Source organism: Loxodonta africana, chromosome 6 (assembly GCF_030014295.1).
Source record: "Loxodonta africana isolate mLoxAfr1 chromosome 6, mLoxAfr1.hap2, whole genome shotgun sequence".
Lineage (NCBI taxonomy): Eukaryota > Metazoa > Chordata > Mammalia > Proboscidea > Elephantidae > Loxodonta > Loxodonta africana.
This window is the reverse complement of record NC_087347.1, coordinates 96,022,527-96,047,373: the sequence shown is the minus strand read 5'-3', so window position 1 is coordinate 96,047,373 and position 24,847 is coordinate 96,022,527. Positions and strand designations below refer to the sequence as shown.

Sequence of the window (24,847 nt, the reverse complement as noted above, 5' to 3'; positions counted from 1 at the left end):
AAATATGGTTTTTGTTTTTTTTTAATTAAACAATATGAATGGTGCCCCAAGGGGTTATACAGTGCACAACTTATGAACCTGTCCACAGAGGCACTGACTGGACAAATAACCAATCTATGTATGTTCTCCCATTCCACCCTTCCCAAAGTTCAAATATTGAAACTGTTACATACATCACTCTGCAGTTCATAGGCCTTCCTTGCTTGGATAATGTCATTTTGATCAGGTAGGCATGTCCAGTGGTGCAGGTAATTGTGATAATCAATGTCGCTGACCAAAGTCTGACATTTTTTGGCCTGCAAGATGCTTAACATGTCCACTGGGCTACTGAACTTGGTCTTCCACTTCTGGAAATCCTTCTTATACTCCCTTTCACTTTGAATCTTCCCTGCATGTATGGCACACATTATCTTGGGGTCATCTTCAACACTCTGGGCTCCAATGTGGTGACCCCTCTGTTTCTCATATGCTTCTTTGTACTTGTACTAAAATGACAGAAATCCAGTTTTAGAAACCAGTTTTAGGGTCATACACATGCTGACAATCATAGACAATATGAAAGCCCACAAACACACGGACAAAAATTTCATATCAGGAACATTTTTTGCACGACACAACAATTTAAAACTGGCATTCAATACTATCATAAAAATAAATGTAGAACAGTCATCTATCTTCCTTGGTGGAACCGATTCCTGCAGCTGCTCTAACTACAATTGCAAAATGGATTTTTCTTCTCTGTGACAACAAAGCAAAAGGGCTTGGGAAGGTGGGAAGCAGGACTGGAGGAAAAGACGGGGAAGCAATTACAAAGTGTGGTCCACCAGCAATGGAATGGGTTGTTTAGCATGGTGGGGACCAAGAGAAGTTACATGGAAGATACTCACATCACTGGCGATGTCTCTCGAGGCCTTGGCCCTTTTAATGGGAATAGCGTCTGCTCTCAGATCATAGTCTTTCATCTTTGATTCATCCCATCCCTTAGTGTAAAGTTTCTAGGCAGAGGATAGTAACAGAAAAATAAAACCATTTTAGAAAGCCAAATTAGCTTTCTAAAAAGGGGATCAGTAAGGTGAAAAAAGTATTTCAGTTACTCCTGGAAAGACTTGAATAACAATGAGGAAATCTCTTACTTGGCTGATATTGGCAGAATTGGTCTTGGCCAATATGATTGCAGGAGTGTCAGGCATCACGTGGATAGAGGTTTTGTCAGTATCCCAGGCTTCTGTATATAAGTGCTGTAGGAGGGGGAAAACTCTTTGTTAAAACCAGCAATATTACAGTTATCATTAAATCTAACTCAATGTAAAGGTTTACAGTTAACTGTAAAATAGATCTTTTCTAGGCTATTTGAAGGTGAGAAAAAGCAAAAGGGTAGTGGTGAGAGTAAAACAAGGCAGTATTTAAAAAGCCATAAGCAGCTTCATAGCTAATATGAAACCATACAACAGTCTCAATGATTAGTTCTTTTCATCCAGTCAATTTCCAGCTTAAAAAAAGCTTTCAAGGATGAGGCTCAGTTATATAATTATGGTTTATAGTAGAAATCTGTAGACTTCAGAATCAATCCCAAATTCAAACCCAACTCCACTGTTACCAAGTTGTGTGATCTTGAGAAAGGTACTTCTATCCTTCATCTCTACAAGGGGTATACTCCTATCTTTCTTACAGGGTATTTTTGGAAGATTAACCAAATCATAATGTATATAAGACACCTGAGTCATAGTAGGCACTCAAAAATTCTATGTTTCCTGTTGTTACTATTGTTGTTGTTGTCGATGGATGTGGCATAACATAGCTTTTCTGGAGTTGTATATCTCAAACTCTGGAATTTGATATCTGAGACCAATTTTATATTCTGCACTGAGCACTCAATTCTGCTACCCAAATGTTAGGAAGATTTCCTGGCAGGTATGGCAAGAGTTCAGATAATTCCAATTCAATTTTAAAATGTGCATAAGTGCCTACTTATTAAAGAATTAGCCCACTATCAATAAACAAATTGATAGAACTCTGGAGGAAAGAAGTGATCATTTATCTTGTGTTATAGAACCAAAAGAAGCCATAGCAGTTCACCTTCAAAAGTGGATTTCAGCACCCTAAGGTGGAAGAGCAACCCAAGCAACTGATTTGAGTTGTGTACTGGCATTGCTGTGAAACTGTGTATTTCCCCAACACCAGAATGAAATGCTAAATGGCTGTATACTCCTTACTGGATGGACAAAGAGACTCCGGTGGCCTGAGCCTGTTCTGCCTGGGAGAATGTACAGGAAAGGTAATGCACTTGTGGATGGCTGCAGGTCACTACTCAGAGAGGTAACCCAGGAAAATCATCCCAGGGTACACTTCTGTGTACACAGAGTTAGGAGACAATGGGGTTGAGAAGAGCATATGGAGCTGACTAGAACTCAAGTAGACACTCTGTTGAAGGCCGACATAAGAATAAGGCCCATTATACCTTCAATGGGGACCTTTCAGGGCATTTCTCACCCTGTCAGCCAAGTCCAAGAGGCTGTGACTTGGGCAACATAAAGCAGTTGGAGACTCACCTTGCTCATTGTCAGGGCATTGTTCTTTGCCAGGACAATTTCTGGAGTGTCCGTAATGCATGTGAATTTGAGCTGGTCTGCAGGCCGGCGGTATTTCCTTTCACTCAGGATATCTCCAGCTCTCTTCACCCTCTTGACCTCTACAGAGTCAATGGGAACCCATCCAATACCTCTCAGCCACTCAAGATCAGCCTTGTAAATAGACTGAAAATGAAATGATGTAAAATATTTTTAGAAAATACCTAGACAGCCTGGTATTTGATCTTGATTTAACATGTACTGATGAGCTAATTCTGAACTTCATTTGTGTAAATTCTGGGTAAACCCACAGGGTTGCATTTATTTTGGTTTGGCATGGCTAGTCAAATTCCTGAAGACAGCCAATATTTGCTGTTTTAAAGACCAGTAAACTCCTCTAATAGTATGCTGTTTCAGTAATCCCATATTAAAAAATAAAAAAATAAATTACAACCTGCCTCCTGAAACAAAGTGTTTATTCTCTGATTTGATTGCTCATGCCTTGCTAGTTAGAATGTTAGTGTGGGACTAACATTCGGGTTGAATTCATTTGGTTCCTACTCTCATTGGGCAGTGGCTTTCAGAGCCAGTGATGTGCTATAAAGAAAGAATGAACGTTACTAGCCGACCACAGCTAAATTAATGTTTTTTCTTGGGAAAAAGTTAAAAAATGGCATCCTTTTCCATGTGATTCTATTGACATGTTTCTAACTCAAAGAATACTTATTGCTCCTATTTATCTTATCCTTAGTCCCCTTTCTAGTGTTGGAATTCAAGTGAAAAAAGACATTTATCCCACTTTCATTTTTCTTCTTTGAAATTAAATAATTTGTTGAAGGAGGATTTTTCTCTTTCTGTTTTATGGCTTTTTTGTGAAACTTTTTTATATTGCTACTACTTTTGTCATTCTTCCAAAAATATTAACAAAAAAAAATCAAATACGATCACATCACCAATTTATTTTGTTAATATTTTGATGACCATATTTCAATATAATTAGTTTCTTTTGAAGTTTGTAAATTTGATTTTATGCATTTCAAAACATTGTCCTAAGAAGAGGTCCTTAGGCTTCACTAGACTGCCAAAGGTCCATGGCACAAAAAGGTTAGAACCTTTATTTTAGACCCTTAAACACGTGGCTGAAAAACATCGGCCCACTCACATCACTCTGCAGGTCATATGCCTTCCGAGCCTGGATGATGTCGTTCTGATCCGGCAGGCACATCCATTCATGCAGGGGATGCTTATAGTCTATGTCGCTTACAAGGATCTGACACTTCTTGGCCTGAACCAATCCCAGCATGTCCACTGGGCTGCTGAACTTGGTCTTCCACTTCTGAAAGTCCTTCTTGTACTCCCTGTCACTCTGGATCTTAGCTGCGTGGATGGACCACATCATCTTGGGGTCATCCTCGACTTTCCGGGCCCCGATGTGGTGGCCGAGCTGACTGCGGTAGCCTTCCTTGTACTTGTACTGAAGAAAATGAAAGGCTATATGAGTCTAATGTTAAGAACATCTGATTTAGATAGCACTTCATAGCTTCACATTTCCTAAGAAATACATTATTTCTTTTGATTTTTCCACCATTCTTGTGAGAAAAGGTAATTTTATTAATCCCACTTTATAAGATAGGAAACTGAAGCCTAAGGGGTTATGGGATTTGGCCAAGTTCACATCACAAGTAGGTAGCTGGGCTGAGACTGAATGGATAGCTGCTGGCTCCCAGTATTTTTTTTTTTTTTACTAGCCTACACTACCTAGTTTACATTTGATTGCTTAAGTAAAGGTAAAACATCAAGTACAATCTAACACAGTGTCTATTTAAAGGCATGGCTTTTTTTTTTTTTTCTAAAAATGTTTTGATACTAAGTATATTTTAGAATATATCCCTTGTTATTAGAATGTATAGTGAATTCCCTGGTTCAGCTATAAATGTGTTGCATATTTAGATAAATAAATATTCAGTTTAGGGCCACTGTCTTATTAGCCTCTCAGTTTCCCTTGAACTTTCAATATAAGAGAGTTATCCCTTGGGCTTAAGACTTTAGCTAATTTAAAAATTCAAGAATTTTTGGTTTATTTTATTATGAACTGGTCATAGTATGAGCTTCTCCAGCTCAACAGCTGGAATAAGTTTTGGTAATAGAAAGAATGAAGCTTAAGTCCAATGCCTGGGGCCCTTCCCGAAGAAGTCTTCATTTGAGTCCTAAGAAGGCCAGGTACAGAATGAGGGCATTGGGCCCCCTCAGGAGATGTTTCCTATGAGTCAGGAAGGAGCAGAGAAAAGAGGCAAGTGGTGCTGGGAAGAAGTTTTTCTTACTTAACAATTTGTTCTTGCGGCCAGTTAGGGATATCTTAGTAGTAGAACTTCACCAGTAATTACAGAGGATGTAACAAAACTCTAAAATGTATCTGTCATCCAGTTTTCTTTTATCCCAGAATAAATGGATAAAAGTAGCAGGAAAGAGTCCACATTTATATCATCTGATTAACACGTGGTATCCATCTCTTTAATCTTACAAACATCTGGGTCAACTACAACTCAGATTTCCGAGGCTCAAAAAAATGAGCCCACATTTAATGGCCATAAAAACACTTATTTTTTAGGATATGTTTCTATCTTTGATTGATTAACAGGGATAATGAATATAGTATTTTGTGCTAGTCATTATTCTTACTTGGAATTTTGTATGTACATGGGAACAACTAAAGGAAATTGAAACTGGTAGGGACAACTAAAATTCTGGCAAGAAAAACCCTAAAAGTTACCATTTGTCAACATCTTTGTGTAAGAAATGCCTCTTACAAAACCACAGACTTACATCACTAGCAATATCTCTTGAAGCCTTGGCTGCTTGGATTGGAATGGCATCCAAACGCAAGTCACAGCCTTCCTTCCTGGACTCCTCCAAAGCCAGTTTATAGAGTTTCTGTAGAAAAGAGAGCCATTAATCATCACTCCTTTTATAAAAAAGGAACCAGTTTATTATTAAATTTTCTCCATCCTTGAGTAAACTACAGAAACAAATCCACCAAGTCAAGTGTTAGGGTAAGTTTGTAGATAACTTTCTTTCTTAGGTACTCATGGTATTTAGAGCACATGTCCTCAACTTTGGGATTTGACTGACTGGTAAATTAAAAAAAAATTGAGGTCAGCATTTGGTAGTCAACACTTTATTTTGTCAAATAAGCATATGTAGAAAACAACTATTTACTGCCACCATTATAATGTGAAAGAAAGGTCACCTTAATACTAAAGTAGAAGAAAAAATGAAGGACAATCTCTGAAAATGAGATATATTTGGTTTTATGAAAAACTCAATATCTTGCCCTTTTTTTTTCTGATTTTGCTGTGGACTATTGGGAGAGACCGCTACCAATCTGGAGACTGGGGTTTGGGAATGATCATCTTTGGGAAAATGTTGATCCTGACAAAGATGTCTAAAAAAATGCTTGTAAATAAATAACATTAAGCGATAACCATAGCATATGGAAGCATCACAATAATATAGGGCCTGAGGCCTCACTGGGTTCTAACACAGTACCTGGATCAGCAAATACTTGTTGAATGAATGAAATAACTTTGATAACCACGTTGACCAGCAGGAGGAAGACATTGAGAGTATAATGCTTATTGGACTATTTCTCCTTAAGCATTCCATTCCCCGAACTCTGGTCTATAAAAGGCTGGCCTATTTTTGGACCCACCACATAGCCCAAAATAGAATCACGGGAGAACTAACTGTCTCCTTTACTGACAACGTTAGTTTAGAGTAGGTATAATAAATTTATAATAAATGAGTCAGTACATTTCCCTAAGAAAACAGTGACGGTAGCTTATTTTTGGCTGGAGTTTTTGCTGGTCTTTACAAGATCAACAGTTTACTCACATCACTGTAGTTTATTCGGTTGAGTTTGGCTAGCATGATTTCTGGTGTATCAGGCATGACATGGATTGTTTTCTTGTCATTGTCCCAGGCTTCAGTATATAAGCGCTAAGAAAAAAAGTATGAGAAAAAATTATTTTGTAGTTCGGAGATATTTTTCTTCTGATTATGGACCAATCACCTCTCCTTGATGCAAAGTAGAAATAAAATTATTAAAGCTGCATAAATCCCTACCTTTGATACAGATAAATTACTACCGCCAAGGGTATTTAGCTCACTATTTCACTGACTCTTTCCTATTAAAATTATTTAACAGACTTGAAAAGCGTAATGGGGTTGCAGTATTTATTATTAAAATTTGCTTATTGTGCTTTAGGTGAAAGTTTACAAATCAAGTCAGTCTCTCATACAAAAAGCCATACACATCTGCTGTGCACTCCCAGCTGCTCTCCCTTTAATGAGACAGCACAGCCCTCCTCTCCACCCTGTATTCGCTGTGCCCATTCAACCAGGTCCTGCCCCTCTTCCTTCTCATCTCGCCACCAGACAGGAGTCGTCCACATAGTCTCATGTGTCTACTTGAGCCACAAAGTTCACTCCTCACCAGCATCATTGTCTATCTTATAGTCCAGGCCAATCCCTATCTGTAGGGTTGGTTACAAGAATGGTTCCAATCTTGAGCTATCAAAGGGTTCAGGCACCATGACCATCAGGGTTCCTCTGGTCTCAGTCAGACCATGAAGCCTGGTCTTTTTAATGAGAATTTAAGATCTGCATCCCACTGTTCTCCTGCTCCATCAGGGATTCACTGTTGTGTTCCCTGTCAGGGCAGTCATCAGTGGTAGCTGGGCACCATCTAGTTCTTCAGGTCTCAGGCTGATGGAGTCTCTGGTTTATGTGGCCCTTTCTGTCTCTTGGGCTCATATTTACCTAGTGTCTTTGGTGTTCTTCATTCTCCTTTGCTCCAGGTGGGTTGAGACCAATTTATGCATCTTAGATGGCCGCTTGCTAGCATTTAAGACCCCAGATGCCTCTCACCAAAGTGGAATGTAGACCATTTCCTTAATACGTTTTGTTATGCCAAATGACCTAGATGTCCCCTGAAACCATGGTCCCCAGACCCCCATCCTTGCTACTTTGGCCTTAGAAGCTTTTGGTTGTATTGAGGAAATTTCTTTGCTTTTGGTTTAGTCCAGTTGTACTGACTATCCCTGTATTATGTGTGAGGTTGCAGTATTTAAATCTATCTAGGAAAGAATTATAAAATAATTACAGCACGTAGTATTCTTAGCACCAGTTTAACATTTTGAAGTATCACTAAGTAACTGTGGTATTATAATGGAAAAATATCTCTTTAAAAGGTATTATAAATTTTATAGCAATCTTTAAAATGTAATAATATGTCAGAAATTTTACTTGCTTCACTGATAGATGCCTACATTTAATGGTGAGGACCAAGACGCACCTTACTCATGGTTATAGCATTGTTCTTTGCCAGCACTTGCTCTGGGGTGTCAGTCACACTGGTGAATTTGAGTTTGTCTCGATGCTGACGGTAGATATTATCACTCAGTATCTCTGCAGCCCTCTTGGCTCTAACAACTTCCACAGAACCAATTGGAACCCAGCCAATGCCTTTCAACCATTCAAGGTCTGACTTATACAAATTCTGCAAATCAAGAGATAAGAAACACATTTATTCATCAGTTTATCAGATTTATAGTCACAAAATGGATCATACTAGAAGAATACAAAAACAGAGATGAACGGTAAAGTTTGCAGCATTAAGTCAATTATTCACTCAATCACCCATTCACAAGCATTATTCAATCTTGAGCATTTTTTGGTACACAAGGTTGTTCTAAGAATGATGAAAGATTTTTTTTTTTAAGTAAAAGACATGGCCCTGCTCTTGTGGGTATTTTACAAGTTTTACAAAGGGGCAGAGCTTCCTTAACCTTGGAAGACGTACTAGAATAGCTCCAAATAAAATCACACACTTAGACCTATACCATGTGCATCACAAAAACTCTTGCTGTGATCTTCAAAATCACAAACTATCAAGTGTATAAAAGAAATGTGACATTGAAAGGTAATATTCATTTTGTTTTACTCTCAGTAACGATAGAGGCAGTTATTGTCAAGTTTGACTCTGACTCATGAGACCTCATGTAGGTCAGCGTAGAGCTGTGCTCCATAGGTTTTCAGTGGCTCATTTCTCAATTAAAAAAACAAACAAACAAACATGTTGCCTTAGAGTCAATTCTGACTCAGTAGCGAACCTACAGGGCAAAGTAGAACTGCCCCATGGCGTTTCTAAGGGGCACCTGGTAGATCAAACTGCCAGCCTTTTAATTAGCAGCCATAGCTCTTAACCCCTACAGCACCAGGGTTTCTCAATAGGACATGCTAAATATAATCAAACTTAACCAGTCACTCCATGGGAGAAAAATCTGGCGATCCGCTCGCATAAAGATCATAGCATAGAAAACACTATGGGGCAAGTTCTATTCTGTCACACAAGGTCACTATGAGTCGAAAACTGACTCAACAATACCCAACAACAATTTCTCTTCCCACTCTCTTTATACTTCCCTCCATTGACACACACCCATTTTCCACCCCTTAAACAAAAAATCGCAGTGTTATATTTTTGAAGACTAAGTTTCCTATAATTCAGACAAATACTCGTAGCTCTAGGAAGATATGTCTAAAAAAAAACAGTTGCTGTAGAGTTGACTCCAACTCTTAGCTATCCTACGTGTGTTAGAATAGAACTGCTCTCCAAGGGGTTTTCAATGGTTGATTTTTTTTTTAAATAGATTGCCAGGCCTTTCTTCCATGGCACCTCTGGGTAGACTCAAACTGCCAGCCTTTTGGTTATCAGCGGAGCCCATTAACCATTTGCACTACCCAGGGACTACAGGAAGATGTGTACCTATATATTACTGATAATATTTACTTTTTCTTCCCTCTTTTACGTATAACTTCTGGGGGAAGAGAGCAAATTGTAAAAGAACTGTAGGGTTTTCACTGGGAAGCTCTTTTCAAACAATTACAGATTGCTTAAAATATACAAATAAAAATATTCATTGGCACTAGTCAGAATCCTCGGGTGCGTTTCAGTTCTGCCTGTAACATGCAGAATCAGCCCCAGGGATACTCACGTCACTCTGGAGGTCATAGGCTTTCCGTGCATGAATGACATCATTCTGGTCGGGCAGGCAGGTCCATTCATGCAGGGGATGTTTGTAGTCCACATCACTGACCAAGGTCTGACATTTCTTGGCTAAGACGATACCAAGCATGTCCACGGGGCTGCTGTACCTTGTCTTGTATTTCTCAAATTCCTTCTTATACTCGCGGTCACTCTGCATTTTTGCAGCGTGGAGGGACCACATGATCTTGGGGTCATCACGTATGTTTCGGGCACCAATGTGGTGGCCCAGCTGCTTACGATAAGCTTCTTTGTATTTGTACTAAAAGAGAGAACCCAGTAATTAAGGAGGAAGCACCAGAGGATGTTCCCCGTTGTTCTTCCTGTTGTGAAGCCTTTCTATAAAATCCGTAAGACAAAAAGGGCGTTTCGTAAAACTTGCTGCCGTAATGCACACTGATGCATGCTTACTTCTAAAGAAAAGGATATTTTGCTAATTTGCACTTTACCACAGAATAACTCCCCAAAGATTCCCTTATATTATGCTAGACAATTACATGTCAACAAAAAGTGATACAAAGCAAACAATCAAAGGCGAGCCCAGTTAGAGTGATAAACCATGACAGTGTCTCAGAAGTCCATCATGTGGGTGAAGCCATCTGAGAACACACCTAAGGGATGTGTTTACATGATTCATACAAATTTTTTTCTAGGGCATTCTGAGAAATGATTGCTTCTGTACAAATCATCTAAGAAGGGTAGTCGTAAAATGGAAAAGTTTGCCACCCTCAGGTTAATATTTAAGTTTTCCAGGAATCCGATGTCTTCATTTTTAGGATAAAGAAATACTAATTCTGTGGACCTCACAGCAAAGACACTTTCAGTCTTTCTGCTGCTCTGTGTCCTTCTTCAAGTGATGGAGGATAACTCCAGTAGGCCTGTTTCCTTCCTGGCTTTTTTGCCTTGAGTGTTATCACAAAGAGAGCTCATGGGGTTTTATCAGGACCCAACTTGTGTCCATCTGATTTTAATCAAGGCACACACTCTTGTTAAGACCAAAAGACAAGAGCCAAGGGAACAACATTCCTTCCCAGGCTTTACTGCTATGATGCTATGATCTTGGGCAAGTTGCCCACACACTGTCTGTCTCAGAGTCAAATTCTCTGCTTATACGATGAAAGGAGCTAAGATGGTAAGGATTAAAGTGACCTCTGCCTATATTCTAGTAATGTGATTTCCTATGCAGATGGCTGGCCTGATAGTAACAAATATTAGAAGTTGATTGGCCCTTACATCACTGGCAATCTCCCGGGAGGCCTTCGCAGCCACAATGGGAATGGCATCACTTCTCAAGTCATAGCCTTCTTTCTTGGCTTCTTCCATGGCCTGGCGATAGAGGCTCTGTGAAAAGAAATAGTAGCTTTCAGATATAGTACACATTCACTCTAAAAACGTATTTTTGGTCAAAGGAAGATTATTTCAGATGCAGAACCACATTAGTATACCCATTACCCATTGCCGTCAAGCTGATTCCAACTAATAGTGACCCCACAGGGAAGAGCAGAACTACCCCATAAGGCTTCCAAGGAGCTGCGGTAGATTCGAACTGCAGACATTTTGGTTAGCAGCCAAGCTCTTAACCACCATGCTACCAGGGCTCCATTACATTGGTGTGTTCAGCCTTAAATAAAAAGATCTCTCTCTCTCTCTTTCATTCTATTTATCCAAGCTTTTTATTTAATTTAAATGGAAATTTCAAATTCAGTAGATTTTAACACCCCAATTCTCTTTGCACAATTCTGTATAATTTTATACATTAAATCAATAGCTCTCGAATGTGTTTAGATTGTTCAGCACTTGCTCTTTTCGTGAAACAATCATGAAATGTTGATTTATTTAAGTCCAAATTTGAATTAGAGAGTTTTACCGGCAGAGAATATGCTCTTATAATAACATGTAATAATACTACTACCCTGTTATGATCACATGTCTGTACTCAGTGTTGTACTAACAGTTACTCTGCTAATATTGACTTGCCCGTCATTTATCAATTATGTCAACTGCTGGAAATTGCTGGAGGACACAGACAGGAAAAAGAAAACATCAAAGAATTAAGAAAGATTTATGAGTCAAAAACACAAGATGAATAAAATTTTATTTATAAATTCTTTTCTGTGAATTGAGAAAACACCACCTTTGTTCCATTTCTGTGGCCAAAACCAAGGCGCACAAAGTAGGAACAACAGTGTTTTACGAGAGCAGAGTTTGAGAACCACCCCACTGAACAAATCATCTATACCAGTGGTCTTCAGCCTTTTGTGCTTTTGAACCACTTACAAAAATTTTGACCAACTCTGTGTTCTCTTAAGACAACATACATTTAAAAATAATTACTAGTCTTGGTATCCAATAATTCAAAACAAAAGAAATAAATATAATAAAAAAATATACATGTTGCTAAATAATTTTTTACATAATTTTATTCATTTTGTTGTCGTTTTTGAGAATACACACAGTAAAACATGCACCTATTCAACAGTTTCTACCTTTACCATTTACTGATATTGATTACATTCTTCTCGTTGTATAACCAACCATTCTCACCCTTTTTCTGAGTTGTTCTTCCCCCATTAACATAAACTCACTGCCCCATAAGGTTCCTATCTAATCTGTTGGGTTGCTGTTGTCAATTTGATTCCATATAGACAGTTCTTAATGCTCAAGGCAGGCCTTTTTTACCAGTTAAGCTAAACTATTGTTTGGTTTTAAGAAGCCTTCAGGGATATTTTTGGTTTAAGGTTTAAAGGTTGTCTCAAGGCAATAGTTTAAGGGGTTTACCCAACTTCCATGGCTCCAGGAAGTCTGAAGTCCGTGAGACTTTGAAATTCTGTTCTGAATTTTCCCCCTTTTGGCCAAGATTCTTTTATGGAACTTTTAATCAAAATGTTCAGTAATGGTAGCTGGGCACCAGGTAAATAATTTTTAAACATAAAAAGTATAAAGTTATTGGATTTTTAATGAGACTTTTGTAATGTATAGGAGCTCATTACTTTTGTAATGCCTTGACTGAAAAAAAGTTTTGGTGGACACTAATGACTTTGTCTCTTTGGCAGAGTTGTTTTTTTTTTTTTTTTTTAACTGCTCAGGGCATGCTGCTGAGGTGGCTATGCCTCCCTTCTTTTTCTTAATTTTTGAAATATAACATTTAAATGATCATATTTATGCAAATATTTTAATCAATATTTTTAATATTTTAAATGTGTATTTTGAAAAATATCATGCTTACAGATAAGTTGCAAGAATAGTATGAAGGACACTCAACCACCCTTCACTTAGAATCACCAATTAACATTGGTGCCATATCGGCCGTACTTGCCTTATCTATCTCTTTATGTGTGTGTGTAGTGCTTCTTCTTTTATTATTATTATTGTTAATTGTTGAACCAATTAAGAGTAAATTGTAGACATCAGGACCTTCACCCTCAAATACTTCAGCATGTATCTCCTAAGAATAAAGACTTTTCGTGTAACCCTAATAAATTTCAAAATTTAATATTAATACCTAATATAAGAGTGTGAGGATGGTGCAGGACCAGGCAGTGTTTCATTCTATTGTACATAGGGTCACTATGAGTTGAAACTGACTCAACGGCACCTAACAACAACAATAATATCTAATATACAGTGAATATTCAAATTTCACCATTTATCCCAATAAGGTCCTTTACAGCAATGTTTTTTCTATCCAGAATCTAATTCAGTAACATGAGTGATATTTAGCTCTCTAGTATTCTCTTTCCTCTTCTTTAATCTGGGTCTTTTTTTTTTTTGAAGTAAAATAAAAGCGACTATAAAAGAGGAAGTAGAATACGACTTCAACTACATGGGCGTTGGTAGGGAGAAAATTTAGAAGAGTACATATGGAGGTTGAAGCTAAGTAAACTGATTTATTTAAAATAGTCCATGTCGGAATACCCCTTGGAAAATTTTCTTATAACCTCAGGGATACCTGAGGTTCAAAGACAGCTCATCTCTATACCCCAAAACAGAGAAAAGGCCCTAAAATCAGTTTATGATTGAATTAAATATATATATATATATGATTGAATAACTTAATCTTAAATTAAACATTTTTCCTTTTCCTCTATTAAAAGCTTTACTGACTTGGTGAAAGCAGACATGGTATACTAGTAGATAGTCCTGGAAAGGAATTAGAAGTCACTTATGGTGTTAAGGGAGGAACAACAACGGCTTTATTTTTACTTCTCATTTATATTATTCAGTGTGCTTTTGATTGTCGAGGCTGTGTAACGAAATCTTAAATGTAAGAAAGCTTCTTAATAAGTGTGGCAGAAATAATTGAATTACTTCACTTTTACTCCCCATTCACAATTTAGACTGAAGTAAGAAAAAAAAATTTTTTTTTTTTTTTTAAGAATATTGGAATAGCACCTGGATTTTAATATGATGCAGAGGCATTTAATTTTTAAATGCCTAAGAGAATTTACTCTCCGGGTGGTGCAGTGGTTAAGAGCTTGCCTGATAACCAAAAAGTCAGCAGTTCAAATCCACCAGTCGTTCCTTGGAAACCGTATGGGGCAGTTCTCTCTGTCTCATAGGGTTGCTATGAGTCGGAATTGGCTCAAGGGCAGCAGATCTGATTTTTCTGGTTTTTATAATGTGGATTAATGAATGTGACAGCTCACATTCTTTTTGAGCTGAGATGTTACAGGAAAAAGCTCAAGTAACAAATAGAATAAATTTTTGTCTTTGAGATAAAATCCCAAGGCTATTCGTTCTCCTTCAAAATTTCTAGAAATGTTTCTTTTGCAATGGGAGTGTCAAACACTTTATTTTTCCTTTGAAGAATATACATTCAAAACTGTCCTTACAGTATAAGTGAAAAAAGTTGTGTTTGAATCATCTCATGGCTTCAGGCCAAACAAATAGATTTATTTTTCCCAACATTTGAAAAAGATGCAGGGCTTCAAAGAAGGAAATTTTACTTATTGTCAGGATTACTTTTTAAAGCTTGTCTAGTAAGCTGTTTACCCAAGGGAGCTAGAACAGGTAACTGCAAATTTAAGAGAAAAAAATTTTTTTTTAAATATATTTGTTGAACGAAGTATAGAATGAAGTTACCACTGGTAATGGGCTGAGAAGAGATTCAGATGGAACATTTTGAAATCTAATCTTCAGAAAGCAGCTCTTAGGGAATTAACATAATCAGGGAGTTTTAAAGAAAGTAAAGCCAGCTGAAATTTTTAGAATTACAAGAGAGAAGAAAGTCCAATTTCCTCTCCACAGTCTGGGAGGAAAATTCTACCTCATCTGACCTAATTTAACAAAAGAGAGCAGCCCACAAGCTTCAGTCTGGGACGGAAACTAACTTCATGTGCCTGGGTGAGATGGACCTCCTGGGAGAAGCTAATCCAACAGAGAAGCTCTGTGGCCAAGAGAAAACTTGCTCATTCAAAAATGACTGAAGCCAAGGCCAAATCGAATATTTATGACCAGGCTTGTCCTTCGGTTTGTTTTACAATGCGGGAGACAGGGAAATTATATCCTCTTCATTTCGCTTGTCATGGTTATTTGATATAAGCATGCTTTCCCTTTAGGCCTGCATTCTTGCATTCAAATGTAACTAATCTGGATAGGATAATAAATATTGTCAAGTCTTGAAAATGAGTACTTAAATTACTGAGACTTCTCAGACAGAAGAAAATTGTGCCCTCTTTTTTTTTTTTTTAAGAAAGGCACACAAACATGTAGGAAATTAGTATTCTTCTGGACTAAACCAGAGAAACTCTGAGGCAACTGGGCAAAAGTTTTCCGCAGTGGTGTTGCTGGGCTGCAAAGATACGTAATGACACATTTACTTTAGAGAGACAGTTCATAGAAGAATGCACTTCATTGTTGTCGGGAAATTTTGAAATGGATGAATTTAAGAGTTCTCATTTGAATTCTTGTAAATAAGCCTCAAGGTATTTTGAGCATACTAAATAAATCTAATTTTCATGGCAATGTGTGTGGGAAGGGAAGAAATTAAAGTTTATTAAGCAACTACTCAGTGTCAGGTTCTATGTTGGGCATACTAGATATTCTACCCCATTTCATCATCACAGAAATTCGTCAGGGTAGGTGTGGAACTCATGGAACAAGCTTTGAGGCACATAATTAGTAGTCATTACAATAATTCTGTATTTAAAATTAAAATGGCAATATATCTCAGTCATTAATAGTTGACTTTGAGGGTTTTTTGCCCACTTTACATGGATATATTTTTGTGTTTATCTATTGCTTTAGCTTTCTATTTTTTGAATACAGTGATATGTATAATCAAGGCAGAGTAATGGGCCTAAAAAAACAAAACTAAGGTAATTGGCCCACATGAGGATTAAACGATAACTTCAGAATTATTACTACATCAGCAAACATCAGTGTGGGCAGATCAAGGAAATAAAACAAATGGTCTTACCTCACTATAATTTATTTTGTTTTTTCTGGCCAACATAATTTCAGGTGTATCAGGCATGATGTGGATTTGGGTCTTGTCTTTGTCCCAGGCTTCTGTGTATAAGTGCTGTGAAATATAAAAAAGGTTAACATATTAGAAAAACAATGTTAATGTCAAATAGGAATTCCCAGTAAGAAACTAAGGCAAAGTTGAAAGCCAGCCTCCTCACTGTCTGTCCTGCATGTACGAAGAGCACTCTTTTCAACTCCTTTGATATTAAACAATATTTATTGTCACTAAATATTAATGCAGATTAAGATATGAAAAGAAATATATGTATGTACGCTTGTTTACAAGGTCAGCCTGCCTCCAATTAAAAGCAAATACTTCCTATGCATATATATTTATGTATATATATATATATATGTATATATATGTCCATATCTGTACTGTGGCTATATTAACAAATCCATGTGTTTTTTTTTTTGTTGTTGTTACTGTTTCTTTCTTCTTTTTTAAATTTTTTATTGTGCTTTAAGTGAAAGTTTACAAATTAAGTCAGTCTCTCACATAAAAACTTATATACACCTTGCTACATACTCCCAATTACTCTCCCTCTAATGAGACAGCCTGCTCTCTCCCTTCACTCTCTCTTTTCATGACCATTTCACCAGCTTCTAACCCCCTCTACCCTCTCATCTCCCTTTCAGGCAGGAGATGCCAACATAGTCTCAAGTGTCCGCCTGATCCAAGAAGCTCACTCCTAACCAGTATCCCTCTCTAACCCATTGTCCAGTCCAATCCATGTCTGAAGAGTTGGCTTCAGAAATGGTTCCTGTACTGGGCCAGCAGAAGGTCTGGGGGCCATGACCACCGGAGTCCTTCCAGTCTCAGTCAGACCATTAGGTCTGGTCTTTTTATGAGAATTTGGGGTCTGCGTCCCACTGTCCTCCTGCTCCCTTAGGGGTTCTTTGCTATGTTCCCTGTCAGGGCAGTCATCGGTTGTAGCCAGGCACCATCTAGTTCTTCTGGTCTCAGGATGATGTAGTCTCTGGTTCATGTGGCCCTTTCTGCCTCTTGGGCTCGTAATTACCTTGTGTCCTTGGTGTTCTTCATTCTTTGAGCCAGGTGGGTTGAAACAAATTGATACATCTTTGATAGCTGCTTGCTAGCATTTAAGACCCCAGACTGTCTGTTTCTTTAACTGAAAATGTAACTGGATAGGCCACCTGTAAATTTCTTTTTTGAGAAATGAAGATTGGCATCTGACTTGTTTATTCTATGCTTCCCTAGATACTTCACCAGTAAGAAAGGAACTTTGATGCCAAATCATGTACAACTCTCAGAGACTTCAGACAATTTGAACCCAAAACAGCTGCCCTACTTTTTACTCTGGCTATTTCATGTGAGATGTCAAAGCAGAAATTTCTGCATATATTTTCAGAAGCCTTAGGTAGCTGAACAGAAAAATCAGCCAAATCACTATACATAGGGTGGCAATTTAATTAGACAAAACAAAAGGCTAACTTAATTAATCACAGAGATTCCAAATGAAAGACAGCCCTGTTTTTATTTCTCCCAAATTTAGAGCTTACCTTGCTCATGTTGATGGCATTGCTCTTGGCCAGCACCTGTTCTGGAGAATCAGTTACACTGGTGAATTTCAGCTTGTCCGCAGGCTGGCGGTAGATGTTATTGCTCAGTATTTCCGCAGCTGTCTTGCACCTGACCACATCCACAGACCCAATGGGGACCCAGCCAATGCCTCTCAGCCACTGGAGATCTGACTTATAAACATTCTGGTGAGATCAAACACAAATGCAGTGATTATTGGAGTTGTTATGACACTTGATTTCAAAAATGGAAGAAAAAGACTAGAAAACATGGATGGTCAAGCTTCATGTCTATGTCTTTTAAAATAGGAAGACTAAATTGGATATAGCCTCATGGTATTATGTTCTCTCTAAAAGAAAACTAGGGTAGAGCAAATGAGGGCCAGGGAGAAGAATATTAGCCCTTCTGAGGGTTCTATCTAAAGCTAAACCATTGTCTATGTGTTACTATCTATTACTATCACAAGTGTGGTCACCAGTGACATGTAGCAGGTCTTGGGTACTCACATCACTCTGGAGTTCGTAGGCTTGCCGAGCATGGGTGACGTCATTCTGATCAGGTAGGCATGTCCACTGATGCAGGATGTTCTTGTAGTCTATGTCACTGACCAAGGTCTGGCACTTCTTGGCTTGCACCACTCCCAGCATGTCCACTGGGCTACTGAACTTGGTCTTCCACTTCTCAAAGTCCTTCTTGTACTCCCTGTCACTCTGGATCTTGGCTGCATGCATGGACCACATCATCTTGGGGTCGTCCTCAACTTTCCGGGCTCCAATGTGGTGGCCTAGCTGCTTGCGGTAACCATCTTTGTATTTGTACTGAAATAAAAGTAGTTGTTTTTAAAATAAAAATGAATACAGAAAGAATTAAAAGTCTATTAATTTAAAAGTTTTTTTTTTTTTTTAAACTGGTAATTCTTCCAGAGAAATGGGATCATCTGAATACCAACTTCTTTTCTCACCCAAACCCCTGATTAGAATTCACAACAATACTCTGATGGAAGACAGGCCAAACTACATAGTCCTATGGTTTACGACATAAACTCCCTGGAAATAAAGGCAGCAACAATTATAAGAAGAGTAACCGCTCTTGTGTATTGCCTTTTTTTCATCTTGGGGCAGTGAAATCACTAATCCAGATATCCTACATATGGGGATGCTATTCCTGAGTTTGGAGGTACCGTATACACCCCCACCCATCCACCTATAACTTCCCGAATCTGGCTCTGCTGGCTTTCACTGGGTCACTTGATTTTAATAACTTTGGGTAGAGGTTCCCTGAAACGGGCTGCCTTGTGTTTTCTATCCGGTATGCCCTATTCCAGCTGAGATCAGACTTGACTGAAGTTTGGGGTTACCCACAATTGAGAAACCGTGTGAGGAACCCGTTTGTACACCTAGAAGAAAGCATTTTGGTAATGGTTGTGGTGAGTGTTGACTAAGGCTATTTACCCTTTACTTTGGGCAATAAACATCACACAAATCCAAATACATATTTACAGAAGTCTGAATTCTCCACCAAAGAACCTTCTTTCAGAGACAATGGAATGAGAAGTCTAGTTTTGCCATTTTATTGTTTTTGTTTGCTTATGTCATTCTGTTTCATTTAAAACAAACTCAAAAGTAAACACAAGGTAATTTTTCAAAGAAAGAGTTGGCAAAAATACAGAACTGGTTTGAGGAAAGGTGCATTTTTCTAGACTGGTCTAGACCAGATCTTTATCTGATTTGGAACTAATACATATACCAAGTTATTTTTAAACTCTTCTGGCCTTTTCCTATTTCTGTGGGGCAATGTGCTCAAAATATGGAGGTGAATTTCTCATAATTACATATATGAAAAATTATAGACTCAAATTCAATTTTATACTGAAAAAAAATGTTTAAGGCACCCCCTCCTTCCATAAAAAAAAAAAAAAAACTTTTTTTTTTTTTTAATGGGACCTGAATATTAAAGTTTTCTGGAGTAAAAAATATTAAAGAACCCCAGAGGCCATGGTCCCCTGACCTCCTGTTAGCCCAAGACAGGAACCATTCCCAAAGCCAACTCTTCAGACAGGGATTGCACTGGACTATGGGATAAAAAATGGTAACTCTTGAAGAATGAACATCTTGGATCAAGTAGACACATGAGACTATGTGGGCAGCTCCTGTCTGGAGGCGAGATGAGAGGGCAGAAGGGGCCAGAAGGTGGATGAATGGACATGACAATAGAGAGTGGAGGGAAAGAGTGTGCTGTCTCATTAGGGGGAGAGCAATTAGGAGTATATAGCAAGGTGTATATAAATTTTTGTATGAAAGACTGACTTGATTTGTAAACTTTTAAAGTATAATAAAAAACTATTAAAGAGTTTCTTTAGATGAAACATTGATTTAGAAAGATAAGTCAATAAACATGTTCTAACGGGAACAACACAGAAGCATCTTCCTGTTTTAATAAGTGTCCTCTCCCCAACCCCCCACTCCATCCTTTATATTAATATCTGAAGTGTTGCTACTCACATCACTAGCAATCTCCCTGGAGGCCTTGGCAGCCACAATCGGGATGGCATCACTTCGCAAGTCATAGCCTTTCTTCTTTGCTTCTTCATTGGCGAGTTTATACAGGTTCTACAGAAAAAGCAAGCCAGAGTTAAATCAGATGCTTTGACAGCAACCATTTGGAGATTATGAATTGACTTGTACCAGTTCATAACAAAAAGGATAGGAAACTAGAAACAATCTAAATATCTACCGATAGCAGGAAGTCAATATGCTATTCATATCAAAACATACTATACAGCAAATACACAAATGAGGTAAAGCAGTGGATATGAACATGGGCAAGCATCAATCTATACATAAGCTAAGTGAAAAGGAAATAGCAGAACAATATGTTTAATATTCATTTATGTCTAAAACTATATATACTTTAATTCATTTCCTTATTACTCAAAAATGGGCAAGCACATAATGGTTTATAATGTTTAAAAAAAATTCAAGTATGATTTAAAACACAGTCAAGCTGACTCTAATCATAGCCATAAGATTCTAAATCTTGGCTGATTCGTATTGGTAAAACATGCATCTAGAAAACAGGCTTTTACTTTAACAAAAATCAGTGAGCAGTGTTAATGGAGAACACTTCTTACCCATGCCTGAGATTCTTTTCTATAAGAGGGTCTCAATTATTCTCACTCTGGCTTTTCTCTGCTTCTTTACTTACTCTGCCCCTGGAGAGGTGTGGTGATTTGGTGATTTACCTAATTGTTAGGGTTGGGGTAACTGGCCATGCTCAGCTCAGCTCAGCTTGGAACAAGCTTAATGCCCTCTTCTGCTTCTCCACGCTCTAAGCAGGGCCTCAGCCATGAGGAGGACAGCTTGTCCTGCCCCGGTGTGGTTTGTGCCTGGGTGACAAAACCTAATTCTGGGGTTCACTTAGAAGGCCCATTTGACTCTCATGCAAATGCGTTCTTTTAACTTTATCAGTAAAAAATGTGAGATTTTGGCCTCTATTTCTACTTCTTTGCTTTATTTCTTATTTTTTCCAGGACTCAGGTTGGGGAAGAGGTGCACATTACTGGAGGTCCCCTTGGTAGATTTGCTAGATTTAGCATATAAAAATAGAGCACGTTAAATTTGAATTTCAGATAAACAGTGAAGGTTTTTTTTTTCAGCATAATTATGTCTTAAATGGGCCTGTATTTTATCTTTCAACCCTATGCCTTGGAAATGCCAAAAGTACTACTCTCACTCCCACTGGCCCACACCAGCAATAGCCATGAACTGAAAAGACAACATGACTTCAGCTTGCCTGCAGAATCCTGTAGAATATTCACCCCAGAGATGGATGGGTGGACAGCTACTACGGGTTCATATGAAAGAGCCACAAGGACCATGACAGCTGAGGCCTGAGTATTTCTACAAAAATACGTATAACAACAACAAAACAAAAACAAATAAAATAAGTGTAGCACCATGGAATGTTGCCATTACCTCGCTGTAGTTGATTTTGTTCTGCCTTGCCAACATGATCTCTGGTGTATTAGGCATTATGTGAATTTGAGTCTTGTCTTTGTCCCAGGCCTCTGTGTATAAGCGCTACAGAAGAAAATAAGGCACTGATGGAAAACTATTTGAAATGGAAATTACAAAAAGTCAAATGAAAACAGAATTATTATTGACCTCATTAGGAAAAATAGACGAGACTTGTATATAAGACATTCAGTTGGAGGTTTGAGCCTTGCTGCTAGTTATCAAGCCTAAGAGACTGGGAATATTAGAAATTTTTTAGAGGATTTTAAGTATGAATTCACAAAGCTAGGAACCCTGGTGGCATAATGGTTAAGCACTTGGCTGCTAACTGAAAGGTCAGTGGTTCAAACCCACCCAGCTGCTCCACAGAAGAAAAGACCTGGAGATCTGTTCCCATAAAGATTATAACCTAGGCAACTCTAGGTCAGTTCTACGCTTGTCATTTAAGGTCACCATGAGTTGGTATAGACTTGATGGCACACAACAATAATTCAGAGAGTAATTGTGTCTCTACATCATCATGAATAATTTTGACTCCACACACTCGTGGCGTAGTGGTTAACTGCTACGGCTGCTAACCAAGGGGTCAGCAGTTCGAATCCACCAGGCACTCCTTGTAAACTCTAGGGGGCAGTTCTACTCTGTTCTATAGGGCTGCTATGAGTCAGAATCGACTCAACAGCAATGGGTTTGGCTTGGGTTTTTTGTAGTTACTAAAGGATAATAATATCTTTTGGCACTGCAGAAAATTCTGCTTGAGGCACTGAAGGCTCACCTTGTTCATGTTGATGGCATTGCTCTTGGCCAGCACCTGTTCTGGAGAGTCAGTCACACTGGTGAATTTCAGCTTGTCCGCAGGCTGGCGGTAGATGTTATCACTCAGTATTTCCGCAGCTGTCTTGCACCTGACCACATCCACAGACCCAATGGGGACCCAGCCAATGCCTCTCAGCCACTGGAGATCTGACTTATAAACATTCTGCAAAGAGGAAAAAGACAGTAACACTTTATCAAGACTGAGATTTAGGGTGAAGATGCAAATGAAATCAATAATCAAGTGCAGTTCTGTTTTCTTTTCATAGAAAACAAATTTTCTGTATTAGGCAGACTAAAAGAGGAAGTATGTTTAGGAAATGACCCAGAAATGTCTCCCACCCGTAACAAAAAATCATCAGCTATTTCAGGCTTTTACGAGAGGGGTGATTCCAACTAACATCTTCGGTCAGTCAGTTCAGAGAATGTTGCTGTAGTTATGATGTCCAGGTGCATAGGAACAGAATGCCAACCCAGAGTGAGAGAAACCACGTACATGTCCAACGACAGGCTGCTAATAAATAAATTTTAGACTTAGCCATATGCAACTACCTATAGCTATTAAAAGCCCTGTTTTCTAAGGACATTGATGGCATGTAGAAATGCCATTAATATAACATTAGATGGAAATGATAGTACATAAAAAAAAAAAGCCACATATATATAAAAAGTGTTAAAATAGCAAAGATGTCACTTTAAGGACTAAGGTGTGCCTGACCCATGCCATGGTGTTTTCAATTGCCTTATATGCTTGTGAAAGCTAGACAATGAATAAGCAAGACTGAAGAAGAATTGATGCCTTTGAGTTATGGCGTTGGAGAAGAAAGTTGAATATACCATGGACTGCCAAAAGAACAAACAAATCTGTCTTGGAAGAAGTATAGCCAGAATGCTCCTTAAAAGCAAGGATGGTGAGACTTCATCTCACATACTTTGGACGTATTATCAGGAGGGATCAGTCCCTGGAGAAGGACATCATGCTTGGTCAAGAAGTGGGTCAGGGAAAAAGAGGAAGACCCTCAACAGAATGGACTGACACAGGTGCTACAACAATGGGTTCAAGCATAACAACAATCATGAGGATGGCGCAGGACCGGGCAGCGTTTTGTTCCGTCATACATGGGGTGGCTACGAGTCAAAGCTGACTCGACAGCACTTAACAACGACAACAACATGTAGGAGTGGGCTTTTTTAGTGGTTGGATTCTGTTGGATTATTATTGCCTTCAATGTGCTGTTTCTTTTATTTTAAATTTTATGGTATGCTCTTTTTTTTTTTTTTTTCCAAAAAGAAGTAGCTAAAATATAACAATGATGAAGAATCCCTGGAGCTCTGAGGCAGATCTTTGATGGATATAACACTGTCCGAGATTCAGGGCAATAAATGGCCATTTCATTGGTTCAGGGCCTGGTCCTTTCTCACCAACTTCTCAGGACAGGAAGCATGAACTCCTTTCCAGAATCATCTTCCCATAACCTTATTGCTCACTTAATTTGAAATCCTTTTCCTACTTACATTTATATGTTTCCTTCAAGTATTCATAACTAGTTCACAGCCATGGAATTGACCTTGTTTGAAAGTTTTCACCTCTAATAGCAATTAAGTAGAAAATAGAAACTGGTATTTTGCAGTGTAAACAAAAATTTCATTAGAATTTCCCTAAATTGACTAGTTAAAAAAGTTACTGCCCCCTAAATAACAACAGCAAGAAGGAAGACAATAACATTTTCTACCTCTGGAGTGCCTTTTAACCTTCAAATGCTTTCCATGTTATTAAGATCACATTACAGGGTGAGGAAGGCACGATAGAAAAGGCGCTCAAAAATCGACGGATAGAAAGCAGGCTGTCAATGCTGTCATGCCATTGGTGACATCAGCCATTGTTAACCACCTCTCATGTGCAGGCAAAGCCTTTCTTCTTGGAGAGAATTATAAAACACAAAGTTCGGTATGTCGTAAACTGCAGAACAAGCGTGGGAGTTTTCACAAGTGGGCTGTATAGTTTCAAGGAACAGCCAATTAATGTATAATTGTTATTAATTTATTTTATTCTCCAAAACCCTCTAATGCTTAATAATTCCTGCAAACATTTATAAAATAAAATGTATAGTGCAGGAAATGTGCTTTTCACACCCCAGCAGGTAGCTGTGACTCCTTCACAAAGACAGCCCAGCTAAGAGGCAGGAAGTGTCAGTGAAATGATATAAGAGTTTACAGGCGCAGTGACTTCTTTTGTTTTATGCGAAAACGTTAAGCTTTTTAACAGGCACCAGCACTCTAATCCACCACCTGTCTGTCAGTTTGTCATAGTATAATGGCTGGCAAGTGGTTATGATGC

General features: G+C 38.3%; 1 protein-coding gene across 29 annotated transcripts in view; it reads right to left on the bottom strand.

Annotated features, from left to right (window-relative positions):
* NEB (nebulin) overlaps nucleotides 1–24,847 on the bottom strand; it is a 216,183-nt gene that overhangs the window by 106,828 nt on the left and 84,508 nt on the right. For all 29 annotated transcript variants that reach the window (XR_010322314.1, XR_010322315.1, XM_064287138.1 and 26 more), the window contains 16 exons: nucleotides 22,472–22,675; nucleotides 21,658–21,762; nucleotides 20,185–20,292; nucleotides 18,190–18,501; nucleotides 17,665–17,868; nucleotides 16,091–16,195; nucleotides 10,906–11,013; nucleotides 9,623–9,934; nucleotides 7,921–8,124; nucleotides 6,459–6,563; nucleotides 5,391–5,498; nucleotides 3,730–4,041; nucleotides 2,550–2,753; nucleotides 1,134–1,238; nucleotides 888–995; nucleotides 174–485 (listed from right to left, as the gene is read on the bottom strand). Coding sequence is in view for 27 of the 29 variants with exons in the window: in XM_064287138.1 (XP_064143208.1) it covers nucleotides 174–485; nucleotides 888–995; nucleotides 1,134–1,238; nucleotides 2,550–2,753; nucleotides 3,730–4,041; nucleotides 5,391–5,498; nucleotides 6,459–6,563; nucleotides 7,921–8,124; nucleotides 9,623–9,934; nucleotides 10,906–11,013; nucleotides 16,091–16,195; nucleotides 17,665–17,868; nucleotides 18,190–18,501; nucleotides 20,185–20,292; nucleotides 21,658–21,762; nucleotides 22,472–22,675 (2,916 nt within the window). In the remaining 2 variants the exon portion in view is untranslated. The remainder of the gene's footprint in view (nucleotides 1–173; nucleotides 486–887; nucleotides 996–1,133; nucleotides 1,239–2,549; nucleotides 2,754–3,729; nucleotides 4,042–5,390; nucleotides 5,499–6,458; nucleotides 6,564–7,920; nucleotides 8,125–9,622; nucleotides 9,935–10,905; nucleotides 11,014–16,090; nucleotides 16,196–17,664; nucleotides 17,869–18,189; nucleotides 18,502–20,184; nucleotides 20,293–21,657; nucleotides 21,763–22,471; nucleotides 22,676–24,847) is intronic.